General features: G+C 43.6%; 1 protein-coding gene across 4 annotated transcripts in view; it reads right to left on the bottom strand.

Moving 5' to 3' along the window:
• Nucleotides 1-2,812: 2,812 nt before the first annotated feature.
• The window catches only part of FBXO25 (F-box protein 25), a gene marked incomplete at both ends in the record, with an annotated part of 31,843 nt that continues 12,423 nt past the window's right edge, over nucleotides 2,813-22,232 (bottom strand). For 2 of the 4 annotated variants that reach the window (XM_080710775.1, XM_080710776.1), the window contains 5 exons: nucleotides 2,813-2,902; nucleotides 6,602-6,745; nucleotides 9,900-10,082; nucleotides 16,872-17,056; nucleotides 18,759-18,852. In XM_080710775.1, coding sequence (XP_080566901.1) covers nucleotides 2,813-2,902; nucleotides 6,602-6,745; nucleotides 9,900-10,082; nucleotides 16,872-17,056; nucleotides 18,759-18,852 — 696 coding nt within the window. Of the gene's footprint in view, nucleotides 2,903-3,621; nucleotides 3,649-6,601; nucleotides 6,746-9,899; nucleotides 10,083-16,871; nucleotides 17,057-18,758; nucleotides 18,853-22,232 lie in introns of all 4 variants that reach the window. The other 2 variants (XM_080710773.1, XM_080710774.1) reach the window with 2 other exon arrangements.

Raw genomic sequence — 22,232 nt, 5'->3', positions numbered from 1 at the left:
TTGTAGATGACATGACTCTGTACAAAGCAAACCCTAAGAAATATATAAAAATACTATTTTTGCTGGGCACGGTGATACACGCTTGCAATCCCAGCATTTGGGAGGCTAAGACAGGAGGGTCATGATTCGCAGACAGCCTCAGCTGCCCTGTGCAACTCAGTGAGACCCTGTTTCAAAACAAATAAAAAATAGGGCTGGAGTTGTAGCTCAGAGGTAGAATGCCCCTGGGTTCCATCCCTAGGACCACACACACACACAAAAAAATTTATTTTAGCAAGACTGTAGGATATAAGATCAAAAATCTTATATGAGAGTTTAATTCTAAAAGCAACACTTAAGGCAAAAATTGTGCCCAGTCAGATTCTTAAATATTGCACATGCAGCAGACCCAGTTTCTGTAGATGACCTTGAGCAGTCTCTGTGCAATCTGCACATGCAGATAAAGTGTGCCATCTACTGCAGAGACGTGGATGTTTGGCTCTTCTCAAAATAGGTGAAGGGAAGTTGCAACTGGCCATCAACACAGACCCCAGCTTCCTGGAAAATGGGGAGACTCCACGTGGGTCTGGGCTAGTGGGGCTCCCTAGAACAAGTGCCTGGCACTGCCTGACTTTAGGTTCCTGATGTCCTGAGATCTCCACTTTATTACAAATAAATGATTTGAGGTTGAATACAGTCCAGTGAGGGTGGTATTGCCCACTGGCAGGCCCTCAAAATGGAACCTGTGGTCAAAAGTCTCTCCAAATGCGTCTGGTGCTCCCTGATCTCCTGTGCACCCCTGTGGGAGCCTCAGCACTGACCTGCACCCTCCACTGCCCTGTCAGTCTCCTGCAATGACCACCTCAGAGGCGGTCTTACAGTGTGTGGTCAGCAGCAACCCCTGCCCTCAAAGCCAATGATTGGAGTGGCTGCAGCCTCTCCTTGTGGAATTAGTATCATTGTTTTTCTAGGAGGAATTGCTCAATGTATACAAATGCAGGTACATGAGATCCCTCAGCACAGTAAAAAAGCACCATGACGCTTAAGAGGGACTGACTGAAGGAAAGACTATAACCTCAAGAGGTTAGTATACTTTTATGAAAATAACTAACACAAAATGGCAACACCCCAAAAGAAAGCAGGCAGAGGACACACAAAAAACAAGAGGCCAATACCCACACGGGAGAATGGTTCTACCTCACACATCCAAGTCTTGCCTCTTATTGACACAGTGCAGTGAGAGAGGGAGAATCTGCACTGCACCCAATATTTTCTGTTGGAAAAATGATGGAAATACAAGGTGAAAGTCTTAACGGGTGGGCGACTTGTGCCCGTGGTCCTGTGTCCATAAGGTGAGCCACACGCTGCCAGTCACTGCCCTTCACAGAGCCCCTGTACACAGAGCAGCCTGCAGGCCGTGAGTACAGCGGCCACTCCACCCACGTGAGGTCATACAGCCAGGGAAAACTGTTTTCAAATGATGTCTGAGGGGCAGGAAAATGCTTAAAGGTGGACAAGATGTTTGTGGTTTAATGGAAAACTTCAGCATAGAATGTGGAGTTGTTATGGAAAATTGGTAATTTTTTGGTGTATATTTACAAATTGCAAAATCACAAATTTTAACATGCTCAGAAGATAATTTTTGTTTTTGTTTGGTAGTACTGGGGAATCAGACAGAGGGCCTCACACTTGCTAGCCAACATCCCTAGGGGGTTTAGTTTTTTTGAGACAGGATCTTGCTAAGTTGCTTAGGCTTGCCTTGAACTTGTGGCCCTCCTTTCTCAGCCTCCCAAGTTGCTGCAATTATAGGCATGGCCACCATATCTGGCAAAAAGAATTGATTTCCGTGGGTCTCCTTACCCATTCAGCATACAGCAATATACTTTCATACTCAATTGCTGAAGGACAGTTTTTCATATTTTTAGCAAGCGCAATTATCTTTGCATGGTGAATTTATGGGTGAATTTACTTTCTTTCATACACCGTTTTAAAATTTTTTCTAAAATGGACATGCTTTATTTTAAAAAATAAAATAATCTTTTAAAGACTTAAATAAATGATATCTAAGTGACTAGCTGGTATTTTCAGTAAGATGTGAACCTGGTGAGACTGAATCAATGGAGAAGTGTGTACCATTACCAGTGGAGGCAGCATGTACATCAGGGCAATGTGGCCCTCTCTCTGCAGAGCTTTGTCCTCAGCCTGGCCCCACAGCCAGGGTGTCCAGGAGCAGAGGCCAACCTTGGCTGAGACCATCTGCACAGTTCACACTCAGCTCAATGACACCTTGACGGAGCATGCCATCTTATATTCAAAGAGGACCCATCTTGGCACAGCCTGTGCCGTTGAGAAAACACACCGTGCAGAATATTTATTTTTTCTTAAAATGTATTTACAAGGATCAACTGTTTTGTCCTCCATCTCAATCACCATAAGATGGAAAATGATAATTTGACAATTAAGAAGCATATTCTTTGTTTTTTGAATCAACTTAGCACAGAATGTAAGGCTGGAAATCCAAAATCTTTTTTGATCTATATTTATAAATATACAAAATTGCAAATTTTAATATATGTAGAAGAAATGAAGGTTCAGAGAAAGAAGTAGAAATGATTTGCTTGGGTCTCCCGACTCCTTCAAAGATGGCAAGGTACAAGAGTCCGTGTCTGCCACTCAGCCACCGAGTGGCAGTTTTTCTGGAAGCATGGGTCTCAGAGACACTGCCAGTCACAGACCCGTCTTCATCTTCGGTCACAGAGAACACTTACCACCAGCTAAGTACAGAAAGCACAATGAACAACCTCGGATGGGACAGAGCTGGTGAGAGCTCCCTTTAAAACTTGAAGAGGTCGATGAAATGCTGAGGAGACACGGGCATGAAGCAGCTGTCAGGGTCAGCAGCAGTGCAAGGGTGTCCTGAGTCCTGTGAGGAGGAGAAGCCGGTTAGGGTGCGTGCTGCCACCATCAGCCACATCTACAGTGAGGAGTGATCAGCACTTGGTGAAGTGGACCCACCCCCACCTCAACAGTGCCTGTGTGCAGAATAATCTAGCTGAGGATGACCAAGACTGGCGACTCCGCACATCCACAAGGGACTCCTGAGGGCCTTCTACCTGAATAAGAAGAGCAGCCACAGTACAGGAGAGTGCCGGTCTCTGCCTCCATGGCCTGCCCTGCAGATTCTCCCTGATCTAGCTGCTCTGGATCCCTCCCTCAGACACAGGCCAGTGGAGTGGGTGGGCAGCCTCTGCCAACCTGAAGCTGCCGCACAGACAGGCAGAGGAAACCCCTTGGCAGAGATGGCCCAGTAGGTGCAAGGAGCTGGCAGGGCACACAGCCAGGAAACCAGAATGATCCTCAATAGAAGTGAGAAAAGAAAATCTGTAGAAAACCTGACACCATCTACAGAGGCTGTGCAAGGCCTCTGCACCCAGCCCGGGGACCCTGCGGCCCATGTGTGGTGTGCAAGGCCTCTGCACCCAGCCCGGGGACACTGAGGCACATGTGTGGTGTCTGCTCTCATATGGAGATTTCTCAGGTGAGTCTACATCTTCTAGGGAGAGCTGAGCCTGAGTGAGATGTGGCGGGACAAGCTGAGTGTCGCAGCTGGAGGTGGACCCACGTGTGGTGACATGAAGATACCTTGAAGAGCCACGCAAGGTGGTAGTCCTGAGATCGTGCAGAAAGAGTCAGCAAGGAAGGCAGCAAAGGGAGGAAGAGAACATGAGAATCAGAAAGCCAGACGTCATTAGCATGTAGGTTTGATGCATACTTACGAAAATAACTAAAAGTAGCAGGTAACTAAATGTAGGCAATACAAAATATTGTACTAACAGATGCCCCACATCCCATGACTTGAAGACAGTCTTAGGACAATGAAAAAATATTTCCATTTCAGGTCTCTCAAAATGACAACTCATGAGGCCTTGGTGCTAAATAATCTTCAGAACTGTTGACTGAAAAATACATAAAGCAATATTGGTATTTCCATGTATAGTTTATCCTGAAAAAAAAAACTGTAACAGCTTTTTTGGGGAAAATCCTTTGTTCTTCCTTCTTCCTGAAAGTCTACTCCATGCCAAATGCTGTGTTAGGAACTTGAACATACATGCACCACGGCCTTGTGCCCAGCCTCCACCTGACACTGTCCCTCAGGGATGACCAGCACCTCTACCACTTCTCCCCACTGCCCTACGCTGTGCTCAGGAGTCAGTCCTGCCCACATGGAAGTGGTTCACCAGGGAACAGGTACTGGGTGGTTCTAGGGCTCTTCCTCATCTTAAGTTCTGGCCCAAACTCTGTTCCTGGTGCACATATGGGCCGGCAGAAAGCTTAAGCAGTATTCTTATACTGCCTAATAATGCAGAAGCTAGTGAGAAAGGATGTGCTTCTTTGTTAATTACCTGGCACATAAAGAGAGCTCCAATACTCTTAAGTTTTCTAAGAAAAATATTGACTATCACATACAAAAACTGAAAACCTTTATTTCCATGAATATTTTCCCCTATAAAAGTACCATTCCTTTAAATATTTATATAGTATAAAATAATCTCAGAACAACAACAACAACAACAAAAGTGCAACTTGTAGGGGAAGCTTTAACTCACACTGGACTTGGTCACCTGCTCTCACCACATGGCAGAAGATCTGTCTTTGAGCCCTCAGTGGCAGGTGTGTCAAGAAGCTAGAGGAACTCAGCTCCTGCCAAGTCAGGTGGCAAGGCGGGCTGTGAGCTGCCTCCACACTTGGGACCCTCCTTTCAGTCCACAGCCCTTGGCCTCTGGGGGAAGGGAGCATAGCCAGCTCCCTGTTGTGTATCCAGAACCTCACTGAAGACTGGGGATGAATTTGGATACAAGATGTTCCCTGCTCTTGAGATAGCATTCTCAGACACTGTAAAACTGTACTGCTGTTTTTAATTTTGAGAAAGAGGGGAGCCACAGAAAAATATAAAATAATAAATAAATCAGAAAAAAACAGACCTCCTCAGCCGGGCGTGGTGGTACAATCTTGTAATACTAGCATTTGGGAGGCTAAAACAGGAGGATCACGGTTCATGGATAGCCTTAGCTACTTAGTGAGGCCCTCTGCAACTTAGACACTGTTTCAAAATAAAGAATAAAAAATAAGTCTGGGGGTGTCGTCGGAGGTAGACTGTCCCTGGGTTCCATCTCCAGTATAGCAAAAACAAAACAAACCCCCAAAAAACAGACCTTCTAAGTTATTCTTGCTGGAAGCATGGTTAATTCTTTATGATCTTGCTTCCTTGTGATGTAGTAAATAAAACTATCGAAACAATACCAGAAGAACTCAGTGTCTTTATGATCTCTCCTCAGCTATGTATCATTATAATAAAAAACCTGCAATGTCATAAATGGAGTTTGAAATGAAAAAACTTAAAAGCAGCTGTCTCTCTCCCAACAATCTAAAGCTGGGTACCACATTTAAATAAATGTGCGTCAAAAGGCACAATCGGAGCAGGTGATGCTGTTTTTCCTCAACTGAGAGAAGCAAAAGCTTCATCTCCCTAGAGGCATAAGTGAGGAGGTATCTCTCATTCCCAAGAGGCGCTGAGTCTCATCTAGTCTAGACAAAGTTAGCCCCACCCCATCCCCCGCCAGCAGCCGAAGCCCAGCAGGGTCAGGGCTTGCCACTCTCCCAAGGCTTCCATAATTTCAATATCATTTCCCAATGAAGTCTCAACATCAAACACAGCCAAACGCCAGGCAAGCCACAAAATTGTATTCTAGAAGGAAATAATATTAACATCTAAGAAAACAAATTGTACCATGCAGGTTCTGCCTATAGAAAGCATGTTGTCATGAGAGAGAGAGAAAGAGAGATAGGAGAAAGAGAAAGAGAAAGAGAAAGAGGAGAGAGAGAGAGAGAGAGAGAGACAGAGAGAGAGAGAGAGAGAGAGAGAGAGAGAGAGAGAGAGAGAGAGAGAGAGGAGAGAAGGAAGGGGAGGGAGGGAGGGAGGGAGAGGGAGAGCTAGGGAGAGTGGGGGGGAGAGGAAGAGCGAGGGAGAGAGAGCATGTGTGCAATGAGATTCAAACAACTGACGTAAGTGAAGGACTTTCTTCAGGTATGGGACTTGCTTAAGCTGTTTTTGGCCTTGCTGAGAAGTAATGATAGTCTTGTTTTGGTCACTAAATGAGAAAAGCATGGGTTTATACTGAAGCCTTGTTTCTTTATGGCTTCTTCACTCTAAAAACTTGGCTTTGGGAAACAAGGCACATTCTGGCCTCTTGCATACAGAGGACTGTCTTCAAGAAGGGGCACCAAAGCCAAACATGGACAGATGAAGACTTCAGAAGAGGGCAGGAGGTACCTAGAGCCCCACCTAGGATGGGATGCTCCCTGACATCTCTTACGTGCTGACCTGTAGGAAAGGGAGCAGCCATTCCCGAAATCAGGGAGGGGTGCAAAGCATTTAATTTCCAACCCTGCTGTCTTGAAACACAGATGTACATTTTCATAATACCTAGCGGGCTATATCATTAATTTTCTTTTCAGACAGTATTCTTCCATTTATTCTTATCTTTTCACTTAAAATATAGATAGTTAGATAGTTTCATCTAAATCCAATCTTCAAATTCCAGGAGTGTATTTAAATCATTACCTTCCAAAAAAGAATGCTGCAGTGCCGACAAAAATGTAAAGTGTCTCCGTACTGTTCTTTAGTTGGATAATATTTCTGAAGGGTAAAATACATCAACTTCCACTCGATATGACCTTTTTCTGAAAGGATCAAATGTCTACAAAACTAGACAAATAAAATTTTGTTCAGAATCAGATGATTTTCAAATCATAAAGTGCACAGCATTTTTTCAAAAGGCAGTTCATAAGACATTTAATTATTTAATGTTAAAGTTACTGGAATTAAAGAAAGGACTGTGGTATACTTATACAGTGACACCAAACAGCTGTGCAACAGGTTTGAAGGGATCTGCAATGATGTCTATGACACATAAAGTTAAAATAAGCAACATACATCATATACTTAGACATAGCATACAGAGCACTCACAACTCAACAGTGAAAAGGCAGCCTGGGCATGGTGGCACATGCTTGAAATCCCAGTACTTGGGAGGCTGAGACAGGAAGATCACAGGTTCAAAACCAGCCTCAGCAATTTAGTGGGACACTCAGCAACCTAGTGAGACCCTATTTCAAAACAAAAAAACATAAAAGGGGCTGGGAATGTAGCTTGCAGGTAGAGTGGCCCTGGGTTTAATCTTCAGTACCACAAAATAAATAAATAAAATAATCCCCATGCTTGGGAGGCGGAGACAGGAGGATCGCTGGTTCGAAGCCAGCCTCGCTGGCTTAAGAGACCCTATTTCCAAATAAAATATAAAATAGGTCTGGGAGTGTAGCCCAGAGGTAAAAGGGTTCTATCCCCAGTACCACACACACACACACACACACACACACACACACACACACACACAAAGAAAAACAAAAAAAACACAACAAAACAAAAACAACAACAAAAAAACCCCCACAAAAACACCCCAATAAACTTGAGAAGACATTTCTCCCCCAAAGATGAAAATGAGCTGGGCGTGGTGGCACATGCTGATAATCTCAGCATTCAGGGGGCTGAGACCAGAGGATCTCGGTTTGTGGACAGCCTCAGATACTTAGTGAGGCCTTCTGCAACTTAGTGAGACCCTGTTTCAAAATAAAGAGTAAAAAATAGGGCTGGGAGTATAGCTCAGAGGTGGAATGCCCATGGGTTCTATTCCCAGACCTGCAAAAAAAAAAAAAAAAAAGAAAAAAAAAAGATGAAAATGGCCAGTGCCCTTATGATGAGGAATCCAAGAACCAGCCATCAGGAAAGTGAAATGGAGCACCACTAGTACCCTGAGGATGGCTACAAATGGACAACCTGACAACAAATAGCAAGAGTTGGGGAGGGTGTGGAGAACTAGGACCCCCACACAACTACTGCTGGGAGTCCAAAATGGTGCAGCTACTATGGAGAACAGATTGGCAGTTCCTCCAAAGGTCAAGCCAGAGGTCACACTCGGCCAGCAATTCCACTCCTAGGAATATGCCCAAGAGAAACGAGAGTGTGTCCACACACAAACCTGTGGGTGAATGCTGACAGCTACAAGCACCACACAGCTGCAAGGTGGAAGCAAAGTGAGTGTCACCTGCTGACGAGTGGACCAACAAGATGTGGAGTACCCAGAAGGGATCATTACTTAGCCTGAGAAAGCAGATGGGGTTCCCAGGGCCAGGGGCAGGGGTTCTTTTGGAGTTGACGACTGTCCTGAAATCAGCTGTAGTGATGGCTGCACAAAGTGGATGGCATTTTAATGAAGGTGCCACCAAAAAATGCTACTAGGGAAGTTTCATGCATATGTTGTATATGTATAAAAAAGCAAGCTGCCTGGGTGTGGGATGAACATCACTCCTCATCTAGGATTGCTGCTGCAGTGATCATGGTTTGCTTTTTTAGACTAAAAACAAATCACTTGCACATTACACTTAGGCTCAATCATGGCTTTTGAAGACTTTGGAGATTATGCTGGAGTCAATGAGGAACTCTGTTTCTAATAAAATATGAAAAGAAGACAGCTTGAAAAATAAGTTAGTTAGAGGCCCAGTGATGCCAATCTGTCCTCCAAGCACTGTTGAAATGCTACTTCCAGCTGGGTGTGGTGGTTCACGCTTGCAATCCCAGCATTTGGGAGGCTGAAACAGGAGGGTCGTGGGTTTGCAGACAGCCTCAGCTACTTAGAGAGTCCCTCTGCAACTTAAAGAGATCTTGTTTCAATATAAAGAATAAAAAATAGGGCTGCAGGAATATCTCAGAGGTAGAATACTCTCAGGTTCAATCCTCAGTACCACAAAAAAAGAAAAAAGAGACACTAGTTCCTAGATAGAAAAGCAAGTGTGAGCCGGGTGTGGTGGCGCACGCTTGTCATCCCAGCATTTGGGACGCTGAGACCGGAGGATCGCGGTTCGTGGACAGCCTCAGCTACTTAGTGAGGCCCTCTGCAACTCAGTGAGACCCGGTTTCAAAATAAAGAATAAAAAATAGGGCAGGGATGTATCCCGGAGGTCGAATGCCCCTGGGTTCCAACCCCAGACTCACAAAAAAAAAAAAAAAAAGAAAAGAAATAAAAACAAGTGTGTGTCATCTCTTCCTAACTCTGTGCCCATCAACATTCACATGGAGAAACACCCTACTCTCCAAGTAACCATCTGTCCTCGTTCTGATCTTGAGCTCGCATCCACACCAGGTGCACAAATTGCCCAGCTGGCCCAGAGGCCCTTCCAAAGTCACCCGAGAGTCACTCCTGCTCCACGTGCCACGGGCCTCACTATGTCGCCTCATCTGTGCCATCCAGTCACCTCCAGTATGCCTGTCTGGTGGTCATGGCTCCTCCTGGTACCTGCCGACTGGGAGACCAGAGCAGCTCTACCCTGTGTCTGCAGCGTGCTCACTACACTCAGTCAGCTACAAGACAGCAAGGTGCAGCATGTGGCATCTGCCTCCTGCCTTCTTGGATGAGGAAGGAGTCCCAGATAAGCAACACCTGAATGTGCACATGTGTTCCCAAGCACGAGAGTGGTTCTACACATGAGAAAGATACTCAGACTTCTGGAACCGTGAAGCTCTTCCAGGACGAAGGGACCCTGAGGACCTTGTCAATACAAGTTGGGCCAGAGAACCCACGCTGGCTGCACTACTTGGTTCTGGGCTTCTTCAGAACCACGATTCTTTTTTAGCATGGAAAATAAACTTTGCAACTAACAGAATAGACCACAGCAACCTCAGTATACTGTGGCTGCTCCTGATGCTGAGAAGTAGAGTCCTGGCCTTTCTCTCCAGCAAGCTGACCATGCTGGTCCCTGGCAGGACACACTGATCTTTGCTTCCAAGAGACACACAGCACACTCACCTGCTTTTCGGCAAAATGATATTGGCACAGCTTCTTCCAGAGCTGCCTGTCCTCGCTGAGCACATACAAGGTGGGTGTCACCTGGCCCAGCGTGACAATGTCCCACCCATCTGAGAACCGGTGCAGGATGTTGCTCAGCATGTGCAAGGGCAGGTCGCTGAGGGTGAGGCCACTGTTCACTTGCTGCAAGGGAAGCAAGGACAGTGTCTCATCCAGAAGGCAGTGCCTGCTCACACCACGCCAGAAGAAACCTTCACAACGTGGCCACACATGAGCTCTTTTAGCTTTCCACTTGTCTCTTCCAAGGACGAGTCATAAGAAACTACTCAACTGAGAGTACAGACTCTACTGAGATCCTTGGAAATAGAAGCATAACATTATCTGGTTGTAGTTTTCGTCCCCTTTTGCCTGTCTCCCAGCAATGACACTGAGCTTGGCCATGTGGGCTTGAGGGGGACCACAACAGTTGCAGACTCTTGTGCCCACATCAGATACATATGTGGCCTGGACAGTCCTGCAGAAGACCTCTTTCCTTGGCAAGGGATGTGAGGCAAGTGGACACTTATGACACATTTACTGGTATCTAAGACCCAGCAGTTTGAGAGCTCATAGTAACTGTACCTTTGTTTCCAATAAACAACCAAGAAGGTATAGAAAAACTGACAGTTTTTTTTTTTTTTTTAGGAGAAATTTTCAAAGAGGAACTGGAAGTTCAATGATAGAAAGATACTGCCTATCTCCTATAGTAAGACATCACTTTCTGTTCCATCTGGGAATGACATCAGGTGGTGGAAAATTTCTGATGAGTGATAGGTTTTGATTCCCATATGTGCATAGGGAAGTAACCAATGTTATCTGCAGGTATACACACCTATGAAGGTTTCATTAGCCTCTCAGGGTTAGGAATTTCTGGAACAGGACTAACTTGGAGGAGGGTTCTTGTGTTCTCATGCCCACTGGGCTGCCTCCTGCTTTGGGGAGCATGAGCATTCAGACCTGAAGTTACCATGAAGGGAGCCTAGAAGGACTGTTGGCTCCTGAGGACTCTGCAATGGCACCTACAAGGCTGAGGAGGCGCAGCTTGCAGCTCAGAGACCTGTGCAGTTCTCAGCTGTCTTCTCTAACCCCCGCCTGTTCATGTCACCTTAAGATCAAGCATGAATAAGCAGGAGGCTCACCATCATTACCTTAAAGTAGCCTCAAGCTAATTCTGCTGACCTGGACTGGTATCTTCAAATGCAGCCGAGGCACTGACATGTAAAGGGCTTTCTATGATCTCAGCCAACATTCCCAGAAAGGTAAAAATCCTTTGCCCGACACTTACACCCTCCATGAGGGTGGGACAAGGCACAGGATTAACACCACAGGCTTCACACAGGCACAAGAATGCCTCTGTTCTGATGGTGCTGACCAGCAAGGGAGGGGAGTTGGGATGCATGGTGTAAAAGATGCAAGAACCAGAAGAAAGGCAGCAAGCCAGGTGTGATGTGCACATCTGTAATCTCAGTATTTGGGACAGGAGGATCACAGGTTCAAGACTAGCCTCAGCAATTTAGTGAGACTAAATAATCTAGCAAGACCCTGTTTTAAAACAAAGAATAAAATAGGGTTGGGTGTAGTTCAGAGGCAGAATGACCCTGGGTTCAATTCTTGGTCCCTCCTCCCCTCAAAAAAAGAAAGGCAGCAAGACCTGAATGGACATGGCAGAGCTACTGCTTGTGTTGTTACCACTGCTTCCCAATTCTGCAAGTTACCACCATTAATTTCACCTATTTTCCCTCCTAGGTAAAGTGGTAACATGGTGGCCCAGTCACCTGCATTGTGGGGCAACATGCACCAGCATGGGCCACAGTTCCAGGCCTGTGTGATGCACCAGGCATGCACAGCCTGCTCATGGCAGCTGCTTTTGCAGGCTGTGCTAGTGGATTAGGGCAAGCTGGGATGACATGCCTTTCTCCCACCCCTTCCCAGCCCCTGTAAGTGGGATGAGGCCCAGGAGGAGGCACAATGCACACAATTGCCCTATTCTCTCTTTTGCATGTCCCACCCAGGCCAAGACTTCCCTTGCTTTCTCTCCTCTCTCCTCTTTGTGATAGAGGGAGCCCAAACCCTGGAGCTGCTTTGCTATATCCCCACTGGACTGAGGCTGTCATTAATCCACATTTCTCTCTAAGTAATGCATAGCAGGTAAGCCTTGCCTGGAATGCGGCAGTCAGGCCAGAAAAGCTGCTCCCTCCCAGACAGCTCCCTCCCTTCTAGGCACTGACTTAAAATAGCACATCTCACTCCCTTAACCTGAGAGTGGTCAGCTGGGTGTCAGCCACAACAGAGATTCAGGAGATGTGGGGAATGTGGCTTAGCCATTCATATCTCAGCAAACTATGTGCCATGTGCAGGAGTCTGAAAGGTGGGCTGTGACCCACCTGTCCTGGATTAGGAAACTGTGAGGAGCTCTGTATACTGATCATCTCAGGTGCAAGAACACAGAATAACCAGTCCAGGGCTGTGGCAAATGTACTTTCAGTCTTACCAACACTGAAGTCAGATTTTTTTTTTTTTTTTTTTTTTTTTTTTTGCAGGTCTGGTGATGGAATCCAGGGGCATTTGACCTCTGAGCTACACTCCAGCCCCGTTTTTTATTCTTTATTTTGAATCAGGGTCTCAATAAATTGTGGAGGGCCACACTAAGTAGCTGAGGCTGTCCGCGAACCGCGATCCTCCAGTCTCAGCCTCCCGAATGCTGGGATTACAAGCATGTGCCACCATGCCTGGCTTGAAGACAGGTTTTTTCTTTGGGATTACAAGCATGTGCCACCATGCCCAGCTTGAAGACAGCTTGCTTGCTTCCTTCCTTCCTTCCTTCCTTCCTTTCCTCCTCTTCTTCCTCCTCCTCCTCCTCCTCCTCCTCCTCCTCCTCCTCCTCCTCCTTCTCCTCCTCCTCCTCCTCTTTCTCTTTTTTTGGTGGTATTGGGAGTGGAACCCAGAGGCTTTCTACCTCCGGGCTATACTCCCAGACCTATTTTTTTTATATTTTATTTGGAAACAGGGTCTCACTAAATTGCTGAGCGCCTCACTAAGTAGCTTAGGCTGTCTTCGAACCTGTGGGATCCTCCTGTCTCAGCCTTCCAAGCGCGGGGATTACAAGCGTGCGCCACCATGCCCGGCTAAAGACAGGTTTTTAATGATAACCTCTGATTCATTATCAGGAAATCATGACTCTTTTTGTAAATCTCATATTTAAATAGCATTTAAGCAACAAATGGCCAAAAGGTATCCCCAAGTCACCTGAAAATAGCTCCCTTCACATGGAATGTTGGGTGTAGAGGTAACAGGTAATTATGACCCTGCAAGAAGGACAACTTGGAGAATCAGCCATTTAGACCACTAAGATCATAAAATTTACATCACTAGTATATTCAGTTTATTCTTGTTCTTATTATTACTAGAATAAAAGAAAAAAACAGAAATAATTTGTACTTATTTTTTGCTTTGTTCACTGTTGTAAAGACCAACCATGTGCACTGGTTAAAAAAAGCAAGGAAGCAAGAAGAGGAAATGATTTTAACCCTGGAGAAGCAACAACTAGATAAAGAGAGAGTAAGTGGCAACACAACTTTATCCTGAACTTACTGAATGTTATTTTAGCCTGAAACATGTATTATTCATTCACTTATTTATTTTTTGTGCACATTCTACCTCTGAGCTAGCTATACCCCCTCAGCCCTTATTCTTTATTTTGAAACAGGGTCTCATACAGTTGCGGAGAGCCTCACTCAGTAGCTGAGGGTGACCGCGAACCTGCGATCCACTTGTCTCAGCCTTCCAGGTACTAGAATTACAAGTGTGTGCAACATGTAATTTTTTAAGGTAAATTAATTTGCCATGAAATATACATAGAATTATCCCTGTTTAATGGTTATCATCCCCATAATCTTTCCAATAACAACTGCAAACCACAAAGGGATCTTTGGTTCCTATTAAAAATAATTTAATATTTGTGAAAGGGTTAAAAAAGGTTCAAATGCTTTTGGAAGAAGTAATGGCTTCCGTAATATAAAAAAATACAACAAGTCATAGGTCAAGAAGTTTATACCACAAAATTCAAGAAAGCAATCCCACTGATAATAGCTAAGATAAATAAATAATAAAATACTCAGGAACAAATTTAATCAAGGAATTGAATGATCTCCATGATGAAAATTAAAATACACAGATGAAAAAAATTGAAAGGGCACAAAAATGGAAAACTTCTCATTGCATAAATTGGAAGAAATTATTTATTATTAAAACTGCTATACTACTGGGCATGGTCACAAACTGTAATCCCAGTACTTGAGGCTGAGAAAGGAGAATCGAAGGTTGGTGACCAGCCATAGCAACTTAGTGAGGTTCTCTGCAACTCAGTGATACCCTGTTTCAAATAAAAAATAAATTAAGGTTGGGGTTATAGCTCAGAGGTAGAATGCCTTTGGCTTCAATCCCCAGTACCACAAAAACTAAATCAAAATAACAAAGCAAAATCTCTACTCAAATGATTTTTTTTTTTTTTTGAGGTACTGGGGATTGAACCCAGGGGCATTCTACCTCTAAGCTACAACCCCAGCCCTATCTTTTATTCTTTATTTTGAAACAGGGTCTCACAAAGTTGTGGAGGGCTTCACTGAGTAGCTGAGGCTGGCCCCAAACCCGTGATCTTTCCTGTCTAAGCCTCCCAAGTACTGGGATTACAAGTGTGTGCCACTATGCCCGCCTCTCAAATGATCTTTTAACTTAAGGCAATTCCTATCATAATATCAATGACATTCATCCCCAAAATAGAACTGATCCCCAAAATCATATGGAATCATGAATGTGCTTGAGCAGTCAGCATGACCCTGAAATAAGATAACTGGAGGGACCACGACACCTGACCTCAAAACTAGTACAAAGCCACCGTAGCCCAAAACCAATGTTAATGGCATAGAAACAGATCAATGGAGCAGAACACAGAATCCAAAATACGTCCACATATTTACAACTGAATGATTTCAACAAAGGCAGCAAGAACATACATTGAAAAAAGTGAAAACCTCTTCAATAAATAGTGCTGGTAAAACTATACATCCATATGCTGAAGACTCAATCTTGCCCCTACGTCTCACCACATACAAGAGTCAACTCAAAATGGATCAGAATTCAACATGAGACCCAAAACTATGAAACAGAAGAAAACATAAACACCTGAAGACACTGGTATAGGCAAGGATTTCTTAGATGTGACCCCAAAAGCAAAAATTGACAAATCAGAATATACCAAATTAAAAGCTTCTGAATAGCAAAGGAAATGATCAACAGAAGAAAATCTAAGAAGTGACAACTTACAGAACCTGAGAAAATATTTGCAAACTATTCATCCAATAAGGACTTAATTTCCAGAATACATAGGAACTCAACTCAATAGCAAAAACCCCCCAAATAATCCAGTTAATAAATGGGTGAATTCAGTGACCAGACATTACTTAAAAGAGGACATACGAATGATCAGTAGACATATGGTGGGCTCAATATCACTAACCAGCAGAGACATAGAAACCAAAACCACATGAGATATCATCTCACCCCAGTTAGAATGGCTATTATAAAAAAAAGTTCTCATGAGGATTCAGAAAAACAGTAACTCTATACACTGTTGGTGGGAACATAAATTAGTATGTGATCATGGAGAACATGAATGTATTCCAATAATGGAGACCATGAGTGTGCAGGTTTCTCAGAAAAACTAGAACTAGAACTTTCATGTGATCCAAGTTCCAGGACTGGGTATATATCCAAAGGAACTGAAGCAAGTTGAAGAAACATCTGCACTTATGCTTTTACTGCACCACTATTTGTAATAGCCAAGATATAGAATCAATCCAGGTGTGCACTGATGGGTGAGTGAATAAGGAAAAGGTGATGTGTGTATGTGTGTGTGTGAGTGTGTGCGTGTGTGTGCATGTGTGTATATATATACATATGTGAAAGAATACTATTCAGCCATAAAAGAATGAAATCCTGTCATCTGCAGCAAAATGTATGGAACTGGAGCATATTAAGTGAAATAAGTCAGGCATAGAAACACAAATACTACCTGTTCTCACTTATTTGTGGAAGCTACATAGTTGATTTCAAAGTAGAAGAATAGAATAGTGGTTACCACAGCCTGGGGAGGAGGTGAGCAAGGGATGACAAAAGGGTGACTGATGGTCTGGAGTAAAGATGAACAGGAGGAATAAGTTCCAATGCTCTACAGGAGGGTAACGGAGGTTGGCAGCAAGTAAATGAATATTTTAAAACAAGCAGTAGAGAGGATTTAGAATATTCCCAACTCAAAGAAGACAAACATCTGAAGTTATGGATATGCCGATTTTCCTGATATCATTACACATTATAGAAGTGTCACACTGTATCCTTCAAATACATACAATAACATGTCAATTAAAAATAAAAATATGTTAAGAAGCTGAGTATGGTAGCACACGCTTGTCATTCCAGTACTTGAGAGGCTGAGACAGGAAGATCCAGGTTTGCAGCCAGCCGCCGTTACTTAGTGAGGCCCTCTGAAACTTAGTGGGACCCTGTTTCAAAATAGAAAGAAGCCAGGCTTGGTGGCACATGCTTATAATCCCACCATTTGGGAGACTGAGACAGGAGGATTGCGGTTTACGGACAGCCTAAGCTACTACTTAGTGAGGCCCTTTGCAACTCAGTGAGACCCTGTTTCAAAATAAAGAATAAAAAATAGGGCTGAGGGTGTAAATGCCCCTGAGTTCCATCACCAGTACCGCAAAATAAATAAATAAATAAATAAATAAATAAATAAATAAATAGAATAAAAAATAGGGCTGGGGGGGTAGCTCAGAGGTAGAGTGCCCCTGGGTTCAATCTCCAGTAATACACACACACACACACACACACACACACACACACACACACGTTCAAAGAAATGCATACCTTAGTCATCTGAAGATTCTGTAGCTGTTGTTGCCAGTTAAGAACAGTTTCTAAGCGGCAAATCCAAATATTGATGTTTCCCACTAACACCGATTTTCCTACCCCTCTAATGAGGATGCAGAGGGTAGAGCTAAGATCCTGCAGAAGGTCTTTGATTAGGCGAGGATTCTGGTGGTCATGAAGAACTGAGTAAGACAAAACAAAGGTATAGGTTCATTCAGCCAACCACCACTTTATAATGATCTAGTCTCACGTCATACATGTTCATGGATAGCTGGGCCAATTAACACAATGTAGTCTATACAAACAATGAACTATCATTCCGCTTTAGAAAAGAAGAAACTCCTGAAACATGATGTATAAGCAAGAACCCTGAAGACACTGTGAAAAGTGAAGTAAACTATTAACAAAAGAACAAATATGGTAAAATTCCACTTATATGAAGCACATAAGAGTAATCAAAATCATAGAGACAAAAAATAGAACAGTGGGTGCTAAGGGTTGGGGAGGGATGAGACTTAGTTTTTAATGGGGGCAGTTTTAATTGGGACGACGAAGTTCTGGGATTGAATGGTGGTGATGGCTACCCAATGTACATGCAAGTAATGGTGCGCAACTGTCCACTAAAAATGGTTAAAACAGTAAATTTATGTTATGTGCATTATATCAAAACTAAAAATAGGGCCTAATTTCACTAAAACCCAGATTAGGCATCACTTCTGAGATAACACAAGTTTAATGAGATTTTTAAAAAGTTTTAAATTTCATCTGATGGTGCATTTTCAGTTGGGTCTAGAGTTTTGCCTTTAAAATAGTCATTATATATATTCTTTTGTTCTTACCACAAAAATATTTATATATATATATATATATATATATATATATATATATATTTATTTATGGTACTGGGGATGGAACCCAGGGACATTCAACCACCGAGCTACACCCCCTGCCCTATTTTTTATTCTTTATTTTGAAACAGGGTCTCACTGACTTGCAAAGGGCCTCACCAAGTAGCTGAGGCTGGCTGCAAACCTGAATCCTCTGGTCTCAGCTTTCTGAATTCTGGGATTACAAGCGTGCACCACCATGCCCAGCTCATAAAAAGAATACTTAAAAATAATTTATCCATATAGCCATAACTTCCTATATGTGCATAAACTAATGGGGTATATTTAAAGTTCCCTGTAGTAACAGCTACTAATTGGTAAGGGCAAGCTCATTAAATTAAAAAGCACATTACTGGCTTATTTGATGCCTAGTAAATAAGTCATGACCTTGCTAACTATGGAGCCACACAGCCCACCGACAGTGTCTGGCTGGCCACAGAAAGGCAAAGTAGCTTTTCAGAACCTGGGGACAGGTTCTCCTATTATAGCATATTCTTTGGTGTGCAGAAAAGTAAGACTTTTCTTACTTATTTTGACTGTGAGAAAAATAAGCAGCAGTTCCACAGAGCTTCAGGAGCAGGAGACCACCTGTCTGCCTGCCTGGTGTTGCACAGGGTTTGCATCACGACATCTGACTACATGGCTTTTGACAAAGATAAAAGAATGATCCCATCTCCTTGCACCTAATTTCTAATTTAGATTTAGATTATTAAAAATATCAGTGATCTGCCGGGCGTGGTGGCACATGCTTGTAATCCCTGCACTTGGGAGGTGGAGACAGGAGGATTGCGCAGGTTCGAAGCCAGCCATGCTGTCTTAAGAGACCCTGTTTCCAAATAAAACCTATAAAATAGGCCTGGGAGTATAGCCCAGAGGTAGACGGGCTTCCAGGAACACCAGTACCACCACCACCACCAAAAAAAAAAAAAAAAAAAAAAAAAAATATATATATATATATATATATATATATATATATATATATCAGTGATCATCTTACCCTTTTGAACGATTTTGTCCAAAATGTTGAAGTAGTTCTTCTGTGCCACACCACTTAATGATGTTAGCTGGGATTTTGCAATCAGCTGCAACAGCTGAAAGGAGAGAGGCAAAGAAAGCTAAGCAATCCATACATCCACTTAACATGAAACATGAGCCAGAGTGACAAGGGACAGTACAGTAAAGACTGGCTAACACCAGGCTTCCAAACCAGGCCTGGCATCTGTGTCCTCTGTAGAAATGGCCACCTTCATGAACCTGTGCAGAATTCAAAACCTGGCCATTACAGCAGCATCCCCTGCTTTCTAGTCCTGCACAAGCATCTAGTTAGAGGGATCCAACTTCCTTCCAGGTCCTGCTTCAGACCTTGCCAGATATAGTGCTCAGCTTTCCAGCCTGTGTGCAAAGGTGCCAAACAAGAGGCTACAGGGGAAACGGATATGTTCATAGTTTTATTTTATTTTATTTTATTTTATTTTTGTGGGTCTGGGGATGGAACCCAGGAGCATTCGACCTCCAAGCTACACCCCCTGCCCTGTTTTTTGTTCTTTATTTTGAAACAGGGTCTCACTAAGTTGTGGAGGGTCTCACTAGATAGCTGAGACTATCCATGAACCATGATCCTCTAGTCTAGACTCCCAAATTCTGGGATTACAAGTGTGCATCACCATGCCCTGTTCACGGTATTATTTTATGCTTAGACTCACTGCAATTTTCTGGCCAGACAATCAGAAAATCAGCAAGCCCTTCCAGTCAGATGAAAGATGCCTTCTTAAGCATCTCTAGAAGGCCCCTGGTCTTTTGTGAAGGTCCTTCCTCTTTAACAAATCTTATGCTTAGGAGCATGAAGATATTTGCTAATACACTTTTACCTAGTATGTAAGGTGAAAATAATAGGAAATATCTGGAGTTAACCCAATAGTCTATAGCTAATTCATGAATAAACACTTAATAAGAAAGACTTTATTTCTAAATAAGAGAAATTCTGTCAACTCAGAATATCAGAGGGCATCCTTCTGTGAGGAATCTTTTTATAAAGTAGAAATAGTTTCCTCTATTTCTAAGCAACAAAGTTTCTTGAAAAGAGAAGGCACTTGCACTTGGCAAAAATTTGATTATTTTAGAGTGTCCTTTTAGCCATAGCCTGTTCATGCTTCAAGCAGAATTTAAGGGAAATACTTATCAGGGATGAAAAGTAAGTTTTACAGAAGAGTTCATGTAAACAGTGGCTGGTTTGTTCATTCACTCATGTTAGGGATAAAAAGTACCTGCTCTTTTCCAGGTGCTTGTGCTACAGCAGGGCTATGGAATAAATCATGGCAATAATAAATTAGTATTCAATTATGTGCCTAAAGATAAAGCTCAACAAAGCAAACAAAGATTTGCCTAGCAATACAGTCTGAAGTATTGGGGAGCACTTCTCAGTGATTTCATTCAAGTTGACAGGCCATTACTTTAAAATGTCTTACGATGACTGACTGAGAAGTTACTTGCCTCCCTTCAGAGAAGTTTACAGAATCACAAAAAAGCAAGTCTTAACAAGGCCTTCTTGGTTGCCAGGAGAGCCAGGTTTTCGTCTCTCACCTTGAGCCCTAAGGAGCAAAGGGGCTGCGGCAGCTTATAGCACTTTGCCTGTACCATCCTCAGGAGATGGGGCCAAGAGCAGCTGACACAAAGTGCAATCTGCCTCCAGATCCCGCTATCTGACTGGCAGTCCCTGAGGTAGGTCCTAAACCCTACATGCCATGGATGAGAGGGTTAGTCCCTTGCCAGTGGTCCCCTGGGGGATGAATAAGAAAAGGAGAGCAAGTAAGATGTTTGTGCTGTCCTCCACGTGTGGCACTCGGCCAGCCTCTGCATTCCCATCCTGTACTGCCCTGGAGGCTGTTGCTGTTAAACAGTCTTCGGTAAAGATGTGAAAGTCCTCCCAACCTCATATAACCAGTTGTTCTAGCCCACAGTGTCCTTCTTGGGTTTCCAGCCTCATTGCTGAATACCTTGAGATACTGGGGAAACAGAGAGGGGCACTTATGGATAAAGAGACGAGATCTGAGAACGATTATCCGGGATGTAGAGGCTTGCGTGAAGACAAGAGGCCAACTCTACCCGCAGTGAAACCAAAGGGAAGAACAAAACACCCTTGGCAAGGAAGGGTTAGGTGCTGAACCAAACACACCATCCCTGGACACTTGGTGAAGGCAACAGACTTCATGACCATCTGTGGGCAGAGGAGAGAGCACTTCAGAAAAGCTAATTTTCCAGAAACCTGAAATTAAGGCACATGAATTTGGCAGTTCTGGAATCTCTTTTCCTAATGCGTGTTTTTTAGGGTACAGCACATTCAACATTTTATAATTATTTTAAGCACTGCAGTTTAGAGTAAGACTAATATGGGTATTATTGTTTTCTGCTTTGTTTTTGTGATATGGTGGATTGAACCCAGGGGCAGTATAACTCCAAGATATATATCCCCATCTCTTTTTTTGTTTTGTTTTGTTTTGGAACAGGGTCTTGCTAAGTTGCTGAGAGTCTCGCTAGGTTGCTGAGGCTGGTCTTGAACCTGTGTTCCTCCTGTATCAACCTCTTAAGTACTGAGATTACAGGTGTGTTCCATCACACCTGGATCATATTACTGTTTTAAGAAGTCTATGGAAGCTGGGTATGGTGGTGCACACCTGTAATCCCATGTCTTGGGGTGCTGAGTCAGGAGGATCACAGGTTTGAGGCCAGTCTTAGCAGTACAGTGAGATCTTTGGCAACTTAGCAAGACCATTTAAAAACAAAAAATAAAGGGCTAGGCTGTAGCTTGGAGGTAGAATTCCCCTGGGTTCAATCCCCAGCACCAAAACCAAAAAGTCAATTGAAGAAAAGCTACTCAGTAAACAGTAATAGAATGTGGCATGTAGACAAAGCAAGAAGCCCAGCTATGGTTCAAGTGACCACAGAGCCAATGTCCTGGCCCTGGTCTTCATACTGCCTCACTGAAAGCACCACAGAGAAGATGAATGGAGCCTGGCATTTAGCACTGCCACCACCAGAAGCAGCTTCCGCCTCCGTGCCTCTACAGTAGTCCCGAAAATCAAATCCTTTTATGTAGACAGATGGTCAAGAACTGCTCCTAAAGAGCCAACCAAGTGTGGTCTGAACAATTAACAAGTGGGTGGAGAAATACTCATTGTAAACAGAACTCTTGGCTGGTGCACCTCTCCTGGCTACATGACTCCCAGCCTGACCAAGGGCATCAATCAGCATCTAAAACAGAGGTATTATAAGTTGCCCCACAACCCTCTTCACAGCGCAGAGTGAGAATGGGAAGCCAGCCCCAAGCAGCAGCATGTGGCTGGAGAGAGGCCCTCAGGAAGGAATCCTCCTCAGTGGCTCTAACCCTAGAGCCAGCTGATTCCACAGTGACTAGCCCCAAGTTTAGTCCTGCCAGCAACATTTCCAAATGCTCAGAAGCCATTAAGAGAAAAAC

Source organism: Muscardinus avellanarius, assembly GCF_963383645.1.
Source record: "Muscardinus avellanarius genome assembly, chromosome: 14".
NCBI classification, from domain to species: domain Eukaryota; kingdom Metazoa; phylum Chordata; class Mammalia; order Rodentia; family Gliridae; genus Muscardinus; species Muscardinus avellanarius.
The sequence above is the reverse complement of the archived record's forward strand: the minus strand, read 5'-3'. Positions and strand labels throughout refer to the sequence as shown.